General features: G+C 36.7%; 1 protein-coding gene across 2 annotated transcripts; it reads right to left on the bottom strand.

The window, feature by feature from the left end:
• Nucleotides 1-4,819: 4,819 nt before the first annotated feature.
• LOC120342359 (beta-1,4-galactosyltransferase 4-like) lies at nt 4,820-10,098 on the bottom strand. 2 transcript variants are annotated; one of them, XM_078110821.1, is made up of 6 exons: nt 9,458-10,098; nt 8,467-8,634; nt 7,830-7,973; nt 7,246-7,396; nt 5,502-5,639; nt 4,820-4,909 (listed from the first exon to the last, which is right to left on the bottom strand). In XM_078110821.1, exons 1-6 carry the CDS (start codon nt 10,077-10,079, stop codon nt 4,828-4,830), a joined length of 1,305 nt encoding a protein of 434 aa, XP_077966947.1. In that variant the 5' UTR covers nt 10,080-10,098; the 3' UTR covers nt 4,820-4,827. The 2 variants fall into 2 exon arrangements, with proteins under 2 accessions (XP_077966947.1, XP_039267083.2); XM_039411149.2 differs by lacking the exon at nt 4,820-4,909 and having other exon boundaries at nt 7,246-7,410.
• Nucleotides 10,099-18,909: the final 8,811 nt, after the last annotated feature.

Raw genomic sequence — 18,909 nt, 5'->3', positions numbered from 1 at the left:
TAAACTATCTTGAAATTAAAAAAAAAAATAAAATAATAGGCGAGCTTCCACCGAAAGTGCATTGAAATAAGAGAGTGATACTAAAATATATCGACACGAAAGTCAAAATGAAGTAGTACGCGTATGCATTCTGTCACATTAGATACCGGTACCGCATTCTTTACGACTTCGCCTGCTATAATACTATAAATGCGAATCGAATCTGTATGCTTTTGCCTATGCTTTGTATTCTTCCTAACTTCGAGCATAGCATCTACCGTGTTTTCCCGAAAATACAACCTAGTATGATAGTAAGACCCTGAATTTTAAAAATGATTTTAATATAACCCCTTCTCTTAAAACATGAACTAGTCGATAGCGCGGAGCCCGCGAAGTGGTTGATTATTAATAAAGGAGCCCTAAAATAAATTTTAAACTTGTTACTTTCCGATTAATATTCCTGAGTAAGTTAAAGTTACTTTACCCAATATAAATGCTAAACCTTTTTTATTAGGGTTACAAGTTTTAAATAAATCAAAATTTCAAAGATAAATTATATATATACTAAAGCTGTCACTTGACAAACATATTATTAAAATAGGGCTCGAATCTTTTCTCTTTTGATATTTTTGGAAGACTTAAAAGGTCGCTAATAAAGTTCGCGATTGCATTTTGTTAAAATCGCCGACTGTTTCCGTCAGCGTGCCGTGTTTTTATAAACCCTAAACATCTTTACGTCGGTGTTTATTTGCCCAAATCAAAAATTTCCTTCGGCATATACGTGGATTGTTCTACAATGACGACGATAATTGCTTTTTTGTTCTCGTGGGTAATTACGAGCTCAATGTGAAAAACATGTTACCATATTATAGTCAAGGCGACAAGATGCTAAAAATAATTAATAAAGAGGTAAATCTGAAACTCAAATTTCCTGAAAAGCGGCATTATGAAATATCAAAATTAAAACTTAAAGCGGAAGATAACATTTTAAGTTTTGTTTCAGCAGACTTACGTCAGATTAAAAACGCTTTTTTAGACATTTGCACAGACCATGTGATTTTTTAAGGCGATATCTTGCAAAGAATCTGAGTAGCAGACCTGCGATATGGGGTAGGAGTTTATGTTGCAAGAACTGCTCAAATTTGTCGAATTCGATAAATCGCTATAATTTACCACACTGCCATGATTACGATTATGATTTAATCGGGGCGGCAAAATATGTTATCAAACTTCTGGCACCGGTAGTAGGTATGTTCTTTTGTGAGCAATATGACTTTGTTTCTAATATCTTATACTTATAATAACAGCGTTGTTCAGGATTTACGATTGTCCACAAGAACTTCGTTCACTTAATTGTTTCTCATTTCATGTCCGCGGATTGTCGTGGTAATTTTAAGAAGTAATGATTTTTATTGTTGACACAACAGGTTACATTGAACACAATTAACCCAATAAACAAATCATTTTAAATATTCCCCCACCCGTCATGAATTGCACAATTGTAAATTGTACTCATTTAGTTTTAACGTCGACCTAGGGATTTTTGTAACGGCGATATCTTGCTTAAAAATAATCTCGAGTGCGAAAGAACAAAATCAAGTTTGACAAATCCCAAGATGGCAAAAATACAATTCCAATTTATCTATAGTTGGCAGTTCATCACATATTTTATGTTATTTTAGAATTGTAGTTTTTTTTATTTTGGTAATCCTAATTGTAATCTCGAATCAAACGTGAGTAACGGTGAGCACAATTAAATTATAATGACAAGACATTGCATCGCATCGGTCCTGGATTGAATATTTAAGCAACAGAAATCTCGTTATCCGCTGAAAAAGCTTTTTTTTAATCGCGAAGAATGTTACCCGGAAATTTCCAATTACAATTTTGAACCCCCTGCTTATAAATAATGTCATTTTTGAATTCCAACTCTTTGCCATATTTCGAGGCTATACGGTTGTCAAATTTTATTATAACTGTTGCTGCTTCTTTGGACAGTTACAAAATTAGCTAAGTCAGTATTTTGAAAAGTAATCGCATAGCTCGCGGAGCCCCTGGGTTTCTCTCGCGGAGTCCTGGGGCTCCGTACGGAGCACTTTGAGAACCTATGACTAGCTCAGGATGGTCCAAACCCAGGCCTGCGGGCCACATGTCGCCCGCCGCTTCATTATCTGTGACCCGCGTCGCATTCGGCGAGGAATCAAAAAAGCGCATTTTGTGTTTTTTTCGTCATAACTTAGCCAAAAAATCTTTTGACATATTGTTGCATCACTATAGTCACAGAAATGACTAGTGTTATGGCTTGCTGAGGCAACTAGCATAGTTAAACGAGTGAAGTTCTTAGAACTATTGTGATCCGAGAACAATGCAAAACTAATTTTGTGGCCCGCGGAGCTGCCAATCTTGGACCACCCTGACTAGCTAGTAGATAGCAAGAAATTATCCTACACGTTTTAAATGAATAATAATTTAAAACGCGTGGGAGAGGAAAAGGTAATTTTGTTTTTGATTAATAAAACTTGACATCGTGTCAGAAAGTGGATGCTGATGAAGGCAATCCTTAGGAGGAGTTATCGCGCGTCTGGGGAAAACAACAAGCTCTGCTCAATTACGGTAAGATATTATTTACAATGCTTTAAAAGGACGGATCAGGATACGGAGGCCTAAAGAGTAACAGAGGGAGCTAACTTCGATGACCGCATGATCGTATCGCTCATTTCAGTCTATTTCGGAAATTATGTTTTTGTAGCTTTATTTTTCTATTGCTGTTGGCTGTTTTGTTCTGGTTGACGAAATAAAATATCTCTTTCTCTCTCTCTGGCCGAAGGTTGTGTTATTCAAACTTCCTCTAATCTAGATAGCCTTGATAAAAAAGCTCGCGGAAATGTATCGCAGACACGGGAAAAGTGGAATCGAAAATTTCGGATTTACCTACAAGCTTACAGTATATCGGAGAAACAGGCCTAATCCAGACTAGAGTTGTATCGGTATCGACCATTTTACCGGTATCGGTTAAATGTAAACCGATATAGGCCTATTTAGCTTTTCAGTCTGATCCAGAATGTTTTAAAATTAAGTTAGAATACGGATGCTGAAATTATTTTTTTGCGTGACATGTTCGCGGTATTTGTCTCGTTAACTCTGAGTCATTTCCGCCCCCACCTTCCACACGGAAACCGGATTCTGACCTGTTTTTAGCTATCAGTCAACCTAGCTCAACTAAATTGGCTATTTTCGCTGTCGAATTTTATTATATTTTATATTGACATTTTAATATGACATGGTAATTTTTAATGTGTAATATACAAAATACGACGTTATATTTGCACAAAATCCTGCGCAGGCAACTCAATGTATTAGTTTCATAAGATAAGTAAACATTTATTTACTTCACCATCTATTGCAGCCAAACCCCATGAGTTTTCTAATTGGACACCTAGTTTCCAAGCGCCAGTGCGCAATACATCTGATTCAATTAATGCAACTCCTTCACAAATATCAATTTCGTATGTTCTGAAATATCTCTTTTCAAGCTGAAATATTGTGCACTGTGAATAATATTCCCTGACTATTGTTTTAACCCGTTTATCCTGCACACCTAAAGTAATAATTACATAGTATCGACATTTTGCGTATCGTTATCGTCGTTTTTTGTTGATATCGGTATCGGTGACGAAAGTGGGATCGGCACATCTCTAATTCTGGCAACAATACATCTTGCCGGTCACCTGTGAGCACTTACCGTATTTTACGGAGCACAAGTATTATAAAGCGAAACGGTTTTTAAAGCAATACCGGTATTGAATTTGAGTGTAGGCCAAAAAGCACTAGCTGATACATACATTGATCGATTTTCGAATAATTTTTGCTTTTTAAAATGCGACTTGTGGCCTGCAAAATACGGTAATTTAGTTGATCTCGCTCGTACTAACTGAAACACATACAGATTAAACAAAAGCATTCATTCTGCGCAACAAACTCCACCTGTATACTAACTTACAACTTAAGTTCTAATGCAGTATAGACTAGCTAGTTATGCGTAAGCTCCCTCGGGCAACAACACTAACACAGGCTTCAGTCTGTTACGTCTACAGCATTCGACGTAGATTTAGAAGGCATATAAAGCCCAGAATAAAGGATACTGGTGTATTGTGTACTGAACTGCAAGTCCTTTCTCTTTGTTTATTTTCTACTCCAGATCCGTATGTGTCAGTTGCCACAAAGATGCTTGAACGAGATCATATTATAAGAATGTCATAATGGACCAGAATACCCCCCATTTTCAACATGAATTTTAAATAAAGTTTTGCGGCATTTTCAGTGTGACCTAAATTCTTACGCATCTTTCAATACCATTTTACTCTATTCTTGAACGATTTACTGAAACCTAACTTGCTATCACTAATCCTTACACCAAGTGAACCAACCGAGAAAGATAAAAATGCGCACTTGTATACCTTCGATAGCAAAGTAAGTCTGTAGAGAGATTCTTTAAGATATTGTTAGATATAATTGTCCCGATATTTCTTCCATTCCGAATATTGAATTTTAATTTGATTCACCAGAGAACTGATTCATCGCTCGTGTCGTTATATTTAAGCATTACTCTCTTATTAGATACGGAGTGAATCCATAGATCGTTTTGCTATTATGTTGTTGGTATTTTTTCTCTTGTTGTTATGAAAAAATCGTTTTTCTTATTGCTAATTACTAATGGACCAATTGCTTTGGAATTTTCGGTGGTTGAAGATTGTATTTTTTGCAGAAGGCTATTACCTTTATTTGTTCCTAAATTTTCTATGAATCCTATGAGATCTTGTATTTCATAAAATTTCGGTATATTTTTTGTTATGAAGCCTCGTACGCATGACACCCCGTGTTTCCCTCACAGCTTTTATCTTCTTGAATACGTAAATGTTCTAATTGTTGCCTGTATTTAAAATATATTCATTTTAAAATATTGCACAGTAATTTCAAGGATATTACAAGATACATTGAAAATTGCTGTTTTCTTATGACATAATAGAACGTTACAAACAAACATTATGACGTATTATAACATTTATATGTTGTCATAAAATGTATAATTCCATTTACAATCAATGTGATGTAACCTAAATACAGTTGAAATGCGCGTATAAAAATGTTACTGTAATTATATCAGAAAACTAATATCTATATATATGAGTGAAAAATATCCATCTTGTATGAGATGCTACAGAATGCAGGTCCATCCATCTGAAATGATAAATCGGTCAATATACCTGACATGAACTGGTGACCGGACGAAAGCCCGGGGTTCGCATGTGATTAAGCGGTCTTATCGGCTTTCTTCTCCCCCTGAATGAATATTCAAATTTTATTATAAAAATTAATGTTACTGATAACATATAGACACGACTCCTCGATGTTTTAAAATATATTTTTTCCCCTTATAGATATGTTTGCTCCTTATACTGCATGAAGAACCCTATATTGCATAATAAAGCACAACAGTTTGTCAGTTGTAGTGCTTGAAGTACCACGGCATCCAGCGATGACATAGTTCGTCGTCAGTAGCGTTGTACATCATGAAGTCAACGTATTGTTTCATTGGTTGTCCAACGTCTATAGTTATGTTTGTAAAAAGCAGTTCCCGCTTGGTTGACACGTGTTTGTATCTGTAAAGTAGGATTATAAATAAGTCGAAGGTTGATATTTTAAAAAAGTTTAATCGGTACAAATAATAATCTGCTTTTTGATAAGTTTTTTTTTATTTAAAATTTGAAGTATTATTCACCTAGATCAGGGGTCGTCAAAGTACGGCCCGCCGAGTAATATAATCCGGCCCGCGACGCTTCACTGAATTATAGTAACAAAACAGCTGTTTTGCTGATTATATTCTTCACGTAACAGAATTTATTATGAGACACGTGTAGATATTATAACCTAACATGTATATGATTCACAATTACTCGTTTAATGAGCCTATAATTTAATTATAATTAGACAAATGGCCACAAAACGCAGAAAAGTTGATGCTGATTGCAAAGGGTTCAATGGCGCCAAAAATATTTAAATGGAATTTGGATTTTAAATGAAAATGGATGCAATGCGATGAAGAAATAAATCCATATTTTATGATGTATCACTGTTAGATTTTTATTATAAAAAGTATCATCCGTTCGGTCTTCAACTTCCTAAAAATATGTGCGGCTCGTCAATGGCTTGCAACCCTTAATTTTGGCCCGTGAGCGACAAAAGGTTGCCGACCCCAGACCTAGGTATTTCAATAAAAAAAAGCCAGAAATATATGTATTTTTTTTTTTTCAAGTTTTGTCTTGTTCGTCAAAATCTTCGAAATGACGTAACTTCGGAGGCGTTTAACTGTTCTGTGTGTGATTGTTAATTCATATCGAGTTTTCCGGGAAAGGAGACAAGGTCTTATTTCAATTTCATTTCGAATATTAACACTGGGACTTATTTTGAAATACACATTACTAGAGTGACAGGATAACCCACGTGAGAAATTTCATCCACATCGGCCCATTAGTTCAGACGCTACAGCTAAACAGACAGAACAACTAAGAAAAAGGGTCTTCTGGAGCGGAGATCCAATACAAATGCACTATGTCTGAATAATAGATCGGTATCTTATCAGTACAACTATCCCGAGTAATTCAAGAAGATGTTTGTCAGAGCCTTCTCAGAAGTAGACATATATAACGGGAATGCTGGCAATTCCTGCTGCACACTGACACAAATATATTTCTGTAACGTTTCGTCTGACCAAAATCTGACTTCCTCAGCAGCAAATTTCTTCTTAAATTTGACTTCTCTTTTTGCACCGCCTAATTTTGTAGTATTTCTTTTGATTATGTTTTGTATTCATGACATTTTTGATTAATTTTGAAGGTCCTCCGGTCCGCAAATTTAGTTTTTAAATTTTACCGGTCCGCGAACTGAAAAAGGTTGAAAATCACTGATCTAGAGCCTTATTTTCTCGCATACTTATACATGTTTGTAGTGAAAGTGCCACAATAACTCATAACACAATAAGTCTCGCAGCCGGAGTTTGGATTTAAAATCAAAGTTGCAATATTTGTCAACGGGGTTGGAGTTGGTTTCAACTCGATGTTGGGCCCAGCTTTCAAGCACAACGTACTTATCAATGCATTTTACGCCCTTGGGAATGTGCACAGTAAACTTGCTTTCCAGCGGAGGTTTAAAATTAAAACAAATTAGCTAAAAACTACGTCTTTCGTTGGTTTTGAGTACTAGGCTCACCTTAAGGTGTTTAATCCTTCGTATTTCATCCGCGAGATGGCGTGAGTCATCAATGCAAAATGCCCTTTATTTTCTGCATTTGAATTTTCTGTTTCGTGTTGAAGCATATGATATGAACAACTTTCCCCATAAGGATTATGAACTTGATATCCTGAATGGTAAATGCTATACAAACACGGAGCAATGGTATAATATATGGACACGAGAACCAAAACAAAGTAGTATCAAATATTTTACAGTACCATATTGGCGGTGTGGCGCATCGTGCTAAGCGTTAGGAATACGCTTGTCAACGCACCTCTAATTACCCAGCGTGGGTCCGCAAATTTGAATTCCATGCGGGGTTAATATTGTGCGATGGGATTGCTGGACTCTTCGCCACCGTAGGGTAAACTGCTGATCGGTTACGGCTCCTCTATCATCAAGCCCATGCATCTAAAATCAAATAACTGGCTATCTGGTCCTATACCCGACATGGTGAAGCGGACGTGAGGGCGTAGTTCGCCATATGATTAAGCAGTTTTATCAACTTCCCTCTTCCACGAGATAAGCATGAAAACAATTTCTAAATAAAGCAAACTCACTATGATTCCATAAGCGAAAGTACAAGTCGTCATCTTCGCCGCCCCAACCCCAGTAAATGTTCGAAAAACCGTTAGCGGACATGAATTGTGATTTTGTAACCATGACTACTCCTCCGAACAATTGGACATCTTGAGTCCGCGGGACTGAACAGATATTGAAAATAATAAGAGACCGAATATGTAGAAAACTCTGACCATGCAACGTTACGATTGTACTGGATTTCTCAAAGAAGGACCACGCTACCCCAACATCCCTTGAGGGCCACCAGTGAAAATTCCCACTAGGTTAGCGGGCATTTTCGAATACCTATTGATTTTAGAATCGAATATTTTCTTCGAATCGAATCTTGGATACTGGTTTATCGCGACTCCTTCCACTACGGAATGCAACTTTTCATTTATTTTCTCTTCTGATTTTGTACGTAAAATGTGTATTTTCAATGTGGTGATAAAATAAACTACTGATTGACTTTTCATTGTGATGGTTATTCCAGGCACGTATATTACTGAAACATATAATCCATCACTCGTTCATTTTGTTCGTTCAAAAAGTCTGAACCACCTGTTTTACATCCCTTACTAAGAGCAATCAAAAATTATTTTCAAATTGTTTGAGAAAGTAAGATTTTCTACTCACAAGTACTCGGTCTGCATTTCATTCTGTAGGATATAAAACGATAGGAAAATTTGTCAACGTAAACCGACAAACTGCGAGGATTGTCTTCAGTTGGGCACCAGTACAGACATTCATCGTTTTCCAGAAGCATATCGACATCATGGAAAACATAGCAATCATATTTTCGATCTGTGATACCAATTAAAAGCACGGATTTAACAAACTGACCAATCGTATTCGATCATTAGAAATGAATAAACCAATCAGAAACGTGGATTTAACATTTCGACCAATCACCGTTTCCCATACTACCTAAACGCAGCACTCATATTTTCGATCTGTTGAAAATGAATTAACCAATTGAAAGCGTGCATTTGACATTGTAGCCAATCATAAAACAGGAAGTTTGAAATCAGTTTTGTTTTTATTGTATTCCCCTTCAAATATATATTTTTCTAAGAGTTCCGCTATGAATCCACAAGAAAGGGAGGGGGGTTAACCTACAAAAATGTGACCATAGATTCGCGTGTTCACTGTGGTATTTATTCTACATACTTTGTTCCGAACACAGCTCTAGGAGGGCCATTTGTATTTCAAGGGCTTTTGAAATGTACAACGACGCATCAGTTTCGTCTAATGACGTTATTGCCTTCGGCTGTTGTTATTTAAAATAACTGGATTTTATGTGTCGGGGCTAGACTAAAGACCTCAAAGGAAACAATGGCTTTCGAATATATATATATGACGTTTAGATTTTGTATTATAATGCCAAGATTTGGCATTCTGACGTCAGATTATTGTACAATATCTGGAATTTAGTTAAGAGTGCGTTTCCTTTGTTCTATTCGTCAAAAGGGTATTGGTCCTTAATAGTATATCCTATAAAATCAAAGCCGAATGAATTTTGTAATTATGACGTATCGATTATGAAGTTAGTTTTTGTATTATGACATCACATTTTCTACATTTTTACCGCCTTGTTGGAATGTTTGCCGCAAAATTGTCAGTTCACCTTTACTCGCCTCCAGAAATCCAGCATTCATTATTTTAGCCTTGTTGAACAGATGTTTCCCGCTCTGCCACATAACGTACACAGTATAATCCAATTGCTGTCGTTGCCATATTGGGTGCATATGCGCTAAGAGTACTCGGAGCTGGCGTATGCGCCCGCGTAAAGGAATGATAATAGCAAGTTTGAATCGTGGACGACAGTGTTTTGGAGCGTATTTCCCACCGATTGACAACCTCGGATTATCTATAGAAATTTTTTCGTATGTCGATAGTACAGAATCCAAGTAAGCCGGCCTTTTGAGATCGCCTTTTAGTCCGGGAGGTTTTTTTGGACAAAGCGGCAAGTTGTACTTTTCCAATTCGTTGGATATATCATCGAAGTATGAAGTAAAATTGTCCAGTGAGAAAACGTTTGGGTCATCGTTTTCAGTTCGATTGAAGAAATCAAAAATAAAATCTTCTTTTGATTTAAAACTGTTTATGAGCGAATAAATATGATCTTGATTCCCTTTAGTTGTTTTATACGTCACAATGAAAAATGATGTTATAATGAAACCTAATGTTATCTTCTTCTTTCTCATTATGACGTATGAAGCAAAATTCAGCCTTGTGGGCAGAGGCATTTTCAATTAAAATTTAGATTATTAATTTATTTGAAAACTATCTTGAATTAGAAAGAAGATGAAAATATAAGCGATCTTCCACCAAAAGCGAAAAAAAGAGAGGTCTGTTATAGTTTACATATGTCATTCCTAACCCCCACCTACTACGTCACCAAAAATTCACGTCACTGTGGCGTAATAAAGACCTCCAAATAGTATGAATGGTCGGCCAAAGCGCACAGACAATCACCCGAAATCGAGCAAACTATTTCTCTCGTTTTCTCGTCGCGACGATCCTGATATGAGAGAGACCGCTGGCGTTAGTGAGTTTGTTATCGACGGTGCAGATGCTGTTTCGGGGGATCCTGGTTATACTTTGGCAAGATCTATGACCTTATTGTGACGACGTAGTGACGTAATTTTTGAATGACATAGTCAAGTGGGGGTTAAGAATAACATATGTAAAATTCGTTAGGCTACGCCCACCGGAAGTACTTGTGGTACTAAACTATACTAGACCCAAAAGGAGAGTGATACTCAAATATATAGACAAGGGTGCCAAAACGAAGTAGTACGGGTATGCATTCTGTCACAGTAGACTACCGGTACCGCCGTCTTTACGACTTCGTCTGCTATAATAATATAAAAGCAAATCCGTATGCTTCATTCCAATTTTTGTCTTTGCCTTGCATCTATCCTGAGAGCATATCATCCACCGTGTTACCCCAAAAATAAGACCTATCCTGAATTTCAAAAGTGATTTTAATATAAGCCCTACCCCTTGAAACAAGACCTAGTCAAAAGCGCGAAATATTTGTGATCTAGTCCAGGGGTTCTCAAACTTTTCGTGTTGCGGAGCCCTTGGAAAGTTGAATATTATTCGCGGAGCCCCAAAATAAATGTTAAAATTGTTACTTTCAGATTAATATTCCTGAGCAAGTTAAAAGTACTTTACTTATTTTAAATGCTGAACCCTTTTTAATAGGGTTAACACAAGTCATATTGAATTTAAATTTCAAACATAAATTATATATCGTCACGCTAATAACCGATTTGCGTAAGTCATTTTTGGCGATCTTGAGTTTTTTATAAAAGAGGTATTTATGTAATGCTGCACACCTGTCTGTTAACTCAGATTTTATTTTAAGAATTTCGAAACCAATAAAAATAGAGATTTAGTATGACATGCACATTTGTGCAATTGTTTCGTCATAATGAATTATCATTGTTACCGCAGAAGTATTGTGACGTCACAAAGGCAAAATAACCTCGGCGAGGCATTTTCGAGTTTTTGCATCTCGGATTCTAGCTTAGCGCGTATTAATTTGAATTAGTACTACAGTATAAGAAGACGTGCACTTGCGATATTCACTGTCCGAGTCCAATTCACCTTTGTTGGCTTTTATATTGGGTGCATTGCTGTTTTATTCTTTATATTTAATCTTAGTCTTATTTCGATGGGTGTGCAGAACGTGTTATATTGATGAAATATATATTTTTAAACATGAAAAATAATGTAATTGAAACTGATTAGCTATTTTGGGGATTAGGCATTGTAAATACTAAGAATTACATTCGTTTTTGAAATGTTTAGTTTTCAGGACTGGTGCATATAGTAAAGTTGCAAAATTGCGTATGTCCCCAAGTCATAGACACATTCCTGGCTAAGTCACAGTGCGCCATTATGACGTCACTTAACTGCGTCATACAAATTAACGTAAATTCGGCTACGATCGAAAAATTGAACCATGGCAAATTATTGACTCTCAATGGCATAACAATATCATTAGGAAGTTTTTTACGTTTTTCTCAAATCTGCTAAAAATGACTTACGCAATTCGGTTATTAGCGTGACGATATACTAAAGCTGTATATTTGACACTTGACCAACATATTGATAAATTAGGGGGCGAATCTTTTCCCTTTTGACATTGAAAGACTTAAAAGGCCGCTAATAACGTGCGCGATATCATTTTGTTACAATCGCCGATTTTTTTCGTCAGCATGGCGTGTTTTTGAACCTTTAAACATCTTTACGCCGGTGTTTATTCTCCCTAAATCAAAAATTTCCCTCGGCATATACATGTATTGTTACACAATGACGACGTTAATTGCTTTTTGTTCTCGTGGGGAAGTATGAGTTTAATGTGAAAAACATGTTACCATATTTTAGTCATCGGCGATGAAAGGCTAAAAATAATAATTAATAAAGAGGTAAATCCGCAACTCAAATTTCTTAATTGAAAAACGCCTTCTAAAATATTAAAACTGAAACTTAAAATGGAAGATCACACGTTTCGTTTTCAGCAGACTCTCCTCAGATTGAAAACGCTTTTATAGACATTGTATATCATAAAATTTGGTGTTATGTTAGGTTTTCATCGTAGTAACTGCGAAATCGAAACACAGTCAATTGTGAGCGCGATCCGCGATGTACCTTTTTTCATTCTGAAACTACCGGCAGAGCCGAATGCAATAAAATAAATTTCAATTGTTCGTATTTTGCCCAAATATTGTGATTTTTTAAACGGCGATATCTTGCTTAAAAATAATCTCAAGTGCAAAAGAACAAATCAAGTTTGACAAATCCCAAGATCGCAAAAATACGACTCCAATTAATTTATAGTTGGCAGTTTATCACATATTTTATGTTATTTTAGAATAGTATTTTCATTTTAGTAATCCTAATAGTAATTTCGAACCAAACGTGAGTAACGATGAGCACAATTACATGATAACAACGAGACACGTTAAATGCTCGCATCGGTCATGGATTGAATATTTTACGCAACAGAAATCTCGTTATCCGTTTTTTTTAATCGCGAAGAATGTTGCGCGGAAATTTCCGATTCCAATTTTGAACCACCTGCCTCTTAAGAATCCTGGTTGCGCTCCCGCTTATAAATAATGTCATTTTTTATTTCCGCCTCTTTACCATATTTCGAGGCTATATTGTTGTCATATTTTATCAATGCTGTTATTGCTTCTTTGAACAGTTACAAAATTTTGAGTCAGTATTTTGAAGAGTTCGCGGAGCCCCTGGGTTTCTCTCGCGGAGCCCTGGGGCTCCGTACGGAGCACTTTGAGAACCTATGATCTAGTCAATAGCAAGAAATTCTCTTAAACGTTTCAAATGTTTGATCTAAAACGTTTGGAAGAGGAAAAGGTAATTTTGTTTTTGATTAATGAAAATAAAAGACATCCCAAAAATAAGTAGGAAAACACAGTATCATTGAATCCTAGTTGTATTATGATCCACAGACTTGTTTACGTTGTCTTCCATAAAGTGATTATGACACAACAATGATGAAGAGCTGTCACGTGCAGCGTGAATATCCTTGTGATGTTTTCTTTGTATGAGACTGTATTGTTACCGGTAGCTGTGTATTTACTGACTGTTTGGTTGCAAAATACTGTAATTTAGTTGATCGCGCTAGTACTAACTAACATACATACGGATTAAACAGAAGCACTCATTCTGCGCAAAAAACTTCACCTGTAGGCTAAAGTACAACCTAATGTCTAATGCAGTATAGACTAGCTAGTTATGCGTAAGAACCCTCGGGCAACAACACTAACACAAGTCTGTTATGTCCACAGCATTTGGCGTAGATTTAGACGGCATATAAAGCTCAGTACTGTGAATTGTGTACTAAACTCCAGGCCTTGTTTACTTTCTACTTCTTAATCTTATGTGTCAACGATGCTTGAACGAGATCGTATTATGAAGATAAAGAGGAATATCATAATCAATCAGAAAAAAATAATAACGTACAAGTATCTCAATTGGATAATAGTCAATATAAATTGTCAAACAGCTATCAAGGGGGCGCATTTTTAGACTTTGTCATGGGCGCCATTTTACGTAGATACGCCACTGATCAGATGTTCAAAACGTGGCTCTAATTCATTACATTGTGTTCCAAACAAGAGAGCTGTGCTCAAATATATGGACACGTCACAAGGTGGCGCTATTTTTTATTCTGACACATAAAAAAGAATCTCTTGAAGTCCGCAGAAATTTTTGAAACAAGGAAAAGTAATGGTCTTCTGGCAAAAAAATCAATTTTTAACCACTGAAAATTTCAAAGCAATTGGTCCAGTATTCGGAGAGAAAAGCGATTTCATCATGACGAAAGAGAAGAATACTACTAACAAGAACAACAACATAATATTGAAACGATCGTTATGTACACTGACGTTTCCAATAACGCATTTAGGAGATTGTCTGTCAGTCTCGGCCAAAGTTTTGATTTGTTAGGGTTCATAGTTGTGTTGTTAGAAAGCCTGATGCTGGAAAATTAACTTTTTATATCAGGAGAAACGACTTCCAAAAATTGCAGCATACGTTAGCGCGAAAATTGCCCCTCAACAAACGGGCGATTTTTTTTTAGCAATGTTGCGGGCTACACTATAACTGGCCAACAACGTAGATTCACTTTCATTTCAAATTTTTTTGAACATGTTTGTTTTACTTTTGTATGAATTAAAAACAATGAATTAAATTTTGAAATACGCGCGTCAACTGATCATAATGGCGCATAATGTTGTGTTGCTTCAGAACTGAAATATTTTGTTGGCAATGAAGACAAATCGCTGGAGTTTGATTCTTTTCAATAAAGAAATAAAAACGCTGCCATTCATCTAAAAAAAGTCTGTTTTCAGTCCCTAGTTTTCGTTTTGTGACATCTTCAAGCTTTCTTATTAATATACGGCTGATATCTAAAACACCAAATGAACCAATTGTGATGATAATGCGCGCTTGTATAGCTTCGACAGCGAAGTAAGGCTTAAGATATATGACTGCCTTTATGTAGCCGTGTTTGGTGCAAAAAGCACGTGTAATCGTCGTATTACGTCATTATATTAAAAACAATTTAGGGTCGACTACACCCTTGGGCCCGGAGAAAGAAGATTTTTCACAAAACACCCTGAACCTACAGATAGATTGTATAGCAACAGAATGGCCAATTTAATTATTCTTTTGTGTAGGTCAGTAGTATGCAAGACCGCATCAGGCCACCTGTGCTCTTGACTCGTTTGTTTGCGCCACTGAGAGAAAGTTGGTTATAGTACCATTCAAATGTGGACTAGAGACAATATAGAAAAATATAAAGGAGTTTGAACGGAGAAGCTGATATTTTCCATGTCATCATCATCTTTATTCTAGCTATCTTTTTTCTCCGTATTTTGTGCAAAACTGACTTTCTTTCTGGTTGGAAAAAATAAAGTTGACTTGACTTACACTCGGGCAATATATGTAGCTACTGCAAAAGCATTAAAGTTCTTTCAAAATTTTTAACGACAATTAAAAACTGCTTTTTAAATAATAATTCAATTATTAGGTGATTTCCCTACTACAGTGCGTTTTCACACTGAGTACTGATTTTTATGGTACGCATTCACAAATTTGTCCCATACAAGGAACTGAACAAGCATTCTATATATAAAATGCTATTTTCTTCCATTTGGCATTGCCTAACCTTTTACTGGCACACTCCGATAAGGCAGTGGGTCTGTATTTGTGTGAATGCTATTACGATAAAATATTTGTTTTCTATATAGGCAGAATGACCCATATAAAAGAGAGCTATTTAATGGCTCAATTCATGTTTGTTTACTTGAGTAGGTTGCAATTGACACTTTAATTGAACGGCAAGTTAAGCATCGTTTCCAACAAACGAACAGCGTCATTAATCTGATTATAGACTTGTTTTTGAGAAAGCTAACGACTATTCACTCCAGGCCATCTAATTACTGAAAAAAAAAACTTGTGGTTGTGTGAACGGCACGTACAACAATTAAACGGAGAGAGAATAGAATAATTTTATTGCTTCGTGATAACATAAAAAAAGTCGCAAGCAATACCATGTGTATTGTATATCAACAGAATGACCAATTTAGTCATTCTTTTATGTAGGTTAGTATGCAAGGCCGCAGCAGGCCATCGGTGCTGTTGACTCGTTTGGTTATAGCATCATTAAAATGTGGACTAGAGACAATATATAAAAATATAAAGATGTTGGAAAACAGAGGCTGATAATTTCCGTTCCATCATTCGCCACTATATGGTGTAGGGCGGGGGTGCGCAAGCTTTAATACAGAAGGGTGAAACCGTGGGCCGTACCTTTATTTAAGATAGGCTTTCTGGTGGTTGCAGGCACAAAAATATTGGTTATTGATCTTGTGACATGCGCATGTGACATGTAGGGCTGGGCATTTCGAATCGAATAGTAAATTATTCGAATCGGTTCAGAGCGAAATTTCGAATCGCCGCCATCTTGTTTTTTGTCTTTTCTGCCAATTGTCGAGCTAAATTTCTCAATTCTTCTTATTGAAGCCATAATTTTTCAACGCAATTCTGACATATATATGACTCTTTTCTGTAGTGAGTTATTGACGAAAACAAGTTTTTTATTGTGCGTGAACGCTCAGCAATCAATTTGTCTGAGTGATGTATTTTACGTTTCCAGTAATTTATGTGTCTGGAGAACCCAATACAAGAAGAAAGTTACATACAATTATATATCTCCCAGTATCCGAGATTCGATTCGAAAAAAATATTCGATTCGATTCTGAAATCATCAGGTATTCGAAAATGCCCAGCCCTAGTGACATGTTTGCACAAGCTAGTTAGTAAGGCATTGTAACGTCATAGACATAGATCAGTGGTCGGCAACCTTTTGTCGCTCGCGGGCCAAAATTAAAGGTTGCAAGTTATTGGCGGGCCGCACACATTTTTAGAAAGGTAAAAATGGAATGGATGACTGATGAATCACATTTTATCACACAGATCAGAAGTTAAATTTTAAGCAGAGCGCGGAGACTGACCATTTGAATATTTTTTGCGCCATTGAACCATTTGCACTTAGCATCAACTTTTCTGCGTTTTGTTGCCATTTGTCTAAATTATAATTAAATTATAGGGGCATCAAACGAGTAATTGTTAATTATATACTTGTTACGTTATAATATATTTTAGTGTTAACGTAAATTCTTTTGCGTAAAAAATATAATCGACAAAACAGCTATAATTCAGTGAAGCGTCGCGGGCCGGATTATATTGCTCCGCGGGCTGGATCCGGCCCGCGGGATGTAGGTTGCCTACCACTGACATAGATGATAAATTGGACTCAGGTATAGGCTTCGCAACCCAAAGGCATTGGAATTACTCGCATGTACCAAATTGAATTAAAAACTCGTTTTTCGGGTCGACATCTTTCAAAATTGGCTCTTCTCCGCGGGTAGCACAATTTTTTCTTGAGGGCCGTAGTTTGCACACCCCTAGTGTAGAGTGCGTTGCAGTATTATGACTTAACGCGTGCCCAGACTGGGCTTCCAAGTTTTTATTTAAAATGTTTAAATCTTGGTTGTGTAATGTATTCCTCAATTAAAACAATATAAAAATAGCGATAAAAAGAATATAACTGAACTTAGTTTGAGGCAGAAGCTTTTTGTTGCAGTTCAGATGCGCGTCAAGGCGTCACTCGACCGATCAACTAACGACGCGACCCGGACCTAGGTCTCGCTATACTATAATAGCAAGAAATCCATGTAGCTTATTTGAACGACTATAGAATGCAATGAAATTTTCTGCAACTTTTTACAGTTTGATTGGCTTTCTTAATCCACGCTAAATAATGAAAACAAAACAGACTAACTAAGCCATTCGTTCGCGCTGTTGCCTAAGGGCGGATGCGATGAATACGCTAGGCTGCTAAAGTAGGAGTTTGACTTTCGGGTGAAGTGCGCCGAACGACAAGATTGCCATTATTTTTTTTGTGTGGGGGTTATGGATGTAGTATGCTATTCAGGGGCGTAGCCAGAAATTTTCAAAAGGGGTGGGGGGGGGGGATTGAACAGCTAGCGAGTCCGGCCGAACGCCGGAAAACATGTGTTTTCATGAGTTTTGAGGGTCTAAAAAACGTTTCAAGCTACGAAAAAATGCTATGTATGATACAGAAAGATGCTTTTATTGTTTGACATTTTAAAAGGTGGAGGGGTGTCTGACCCCCATAACCACCCGCCTACGCCCCTGATGCTATTGTACGCCCGAATGATATGAACCGCAGATTAACAGGATCAAGTTTTTGGTTGCAGTCAGTTGTGGGATTCAGTCGGTTCGCACCAGTTCTTTCGAACCGTCTCACGGAATTTTATGAGATCAGCGAACCGGTTAGCATTACTGGTTACTGTGAATGTTCTGTTTGTAACAGAACCGGCTGAAAAATATGACTTTTGTGAAGGAACCGGCTGACAATATACAGGGTGTCTATAAAGTCAATTTGGTTATGAGGTCAGTTCCCATTACATCTTAACCAGGTTTGTTGTTTTTTAATCAGTAATTGTTCAAGTATTTTTACTTCATTTAATACATCCGTGAGGGCCAAAATAATATATGGTATCGATGAATTCCCTTTGCAATTTCAATTTTTTTTTGTGAGACTTTATGGACCCTTTATTATTTTCGTGACGTTTCATCTGACCAAGGTCAGACTTCCTCGGACGATATTTGTCTTCAGATAAAGACCGGTACATTGCAATTTCGCTGGTATTTTAGCAACGGCCTTCGAAATCCGAAATAAACTTATAATTTTATTGGGGGCTAGTGCACTAATCGCCGCCAAGTACTTCTAGTCGGCGTGGAATACCCATTTTCGCCTATGTCATTTCCAACCCACATCTGATTACGTCATCCAAATATTACATCACTACATACAACGTCACAGTGACAAAACAAGGCCCGTCAACGTATACGAATGTCGTCCAAAACGCAATAAAGTTCGCGCTGTTGTAAAACCAACCGATATTTTTATCTTTTTTAAATCAAGATATTTTTAAAATAATCGAT

This window comes from Styela clava, chromosome 3, assembly GCF_964204865.1.
Source record: "Styela clava chromosome 3, kaStyClav1.hap1.2, whole genome shotgun sequence".
Taxonomy (NCBI): Eukaryota; Metazoa; Chordata; class Ascidiacea; order Stolidobranchia; family Styelidae; genus Styela; species Styela clava.
This window is presented reverse-complemented; position numbering and strand designations above follow the sequence as displayed.

What these genes read in the sequence shown, in the direction of transcription:
- LOC120342359 (XM_078110821.1), bottom strand. Translation starts at nt 10,079, where the DNA reads ATGCCTCTGCCCACAAGGCTGAATTTTGCTTCATACGTCATAATGAGA. An exon ending in ATTTCTGGAGGCGAGTAAAG is followed by an intron (nt 8,635 to 9,457) that starts GTGAACTGACAA and finishes TTGGTATCACAG; the next exon opens with ATCGAAAATATGATTGCTAT. An exon ending in CTTTCGCTTATGGAATCATA is followed by an intron (nt 7,397 to 7,829) that starts GTGAGTTTGCTT and finishes TTTACCATTCAG; the next exon opens with GATATCAAGTTCATAATCCT.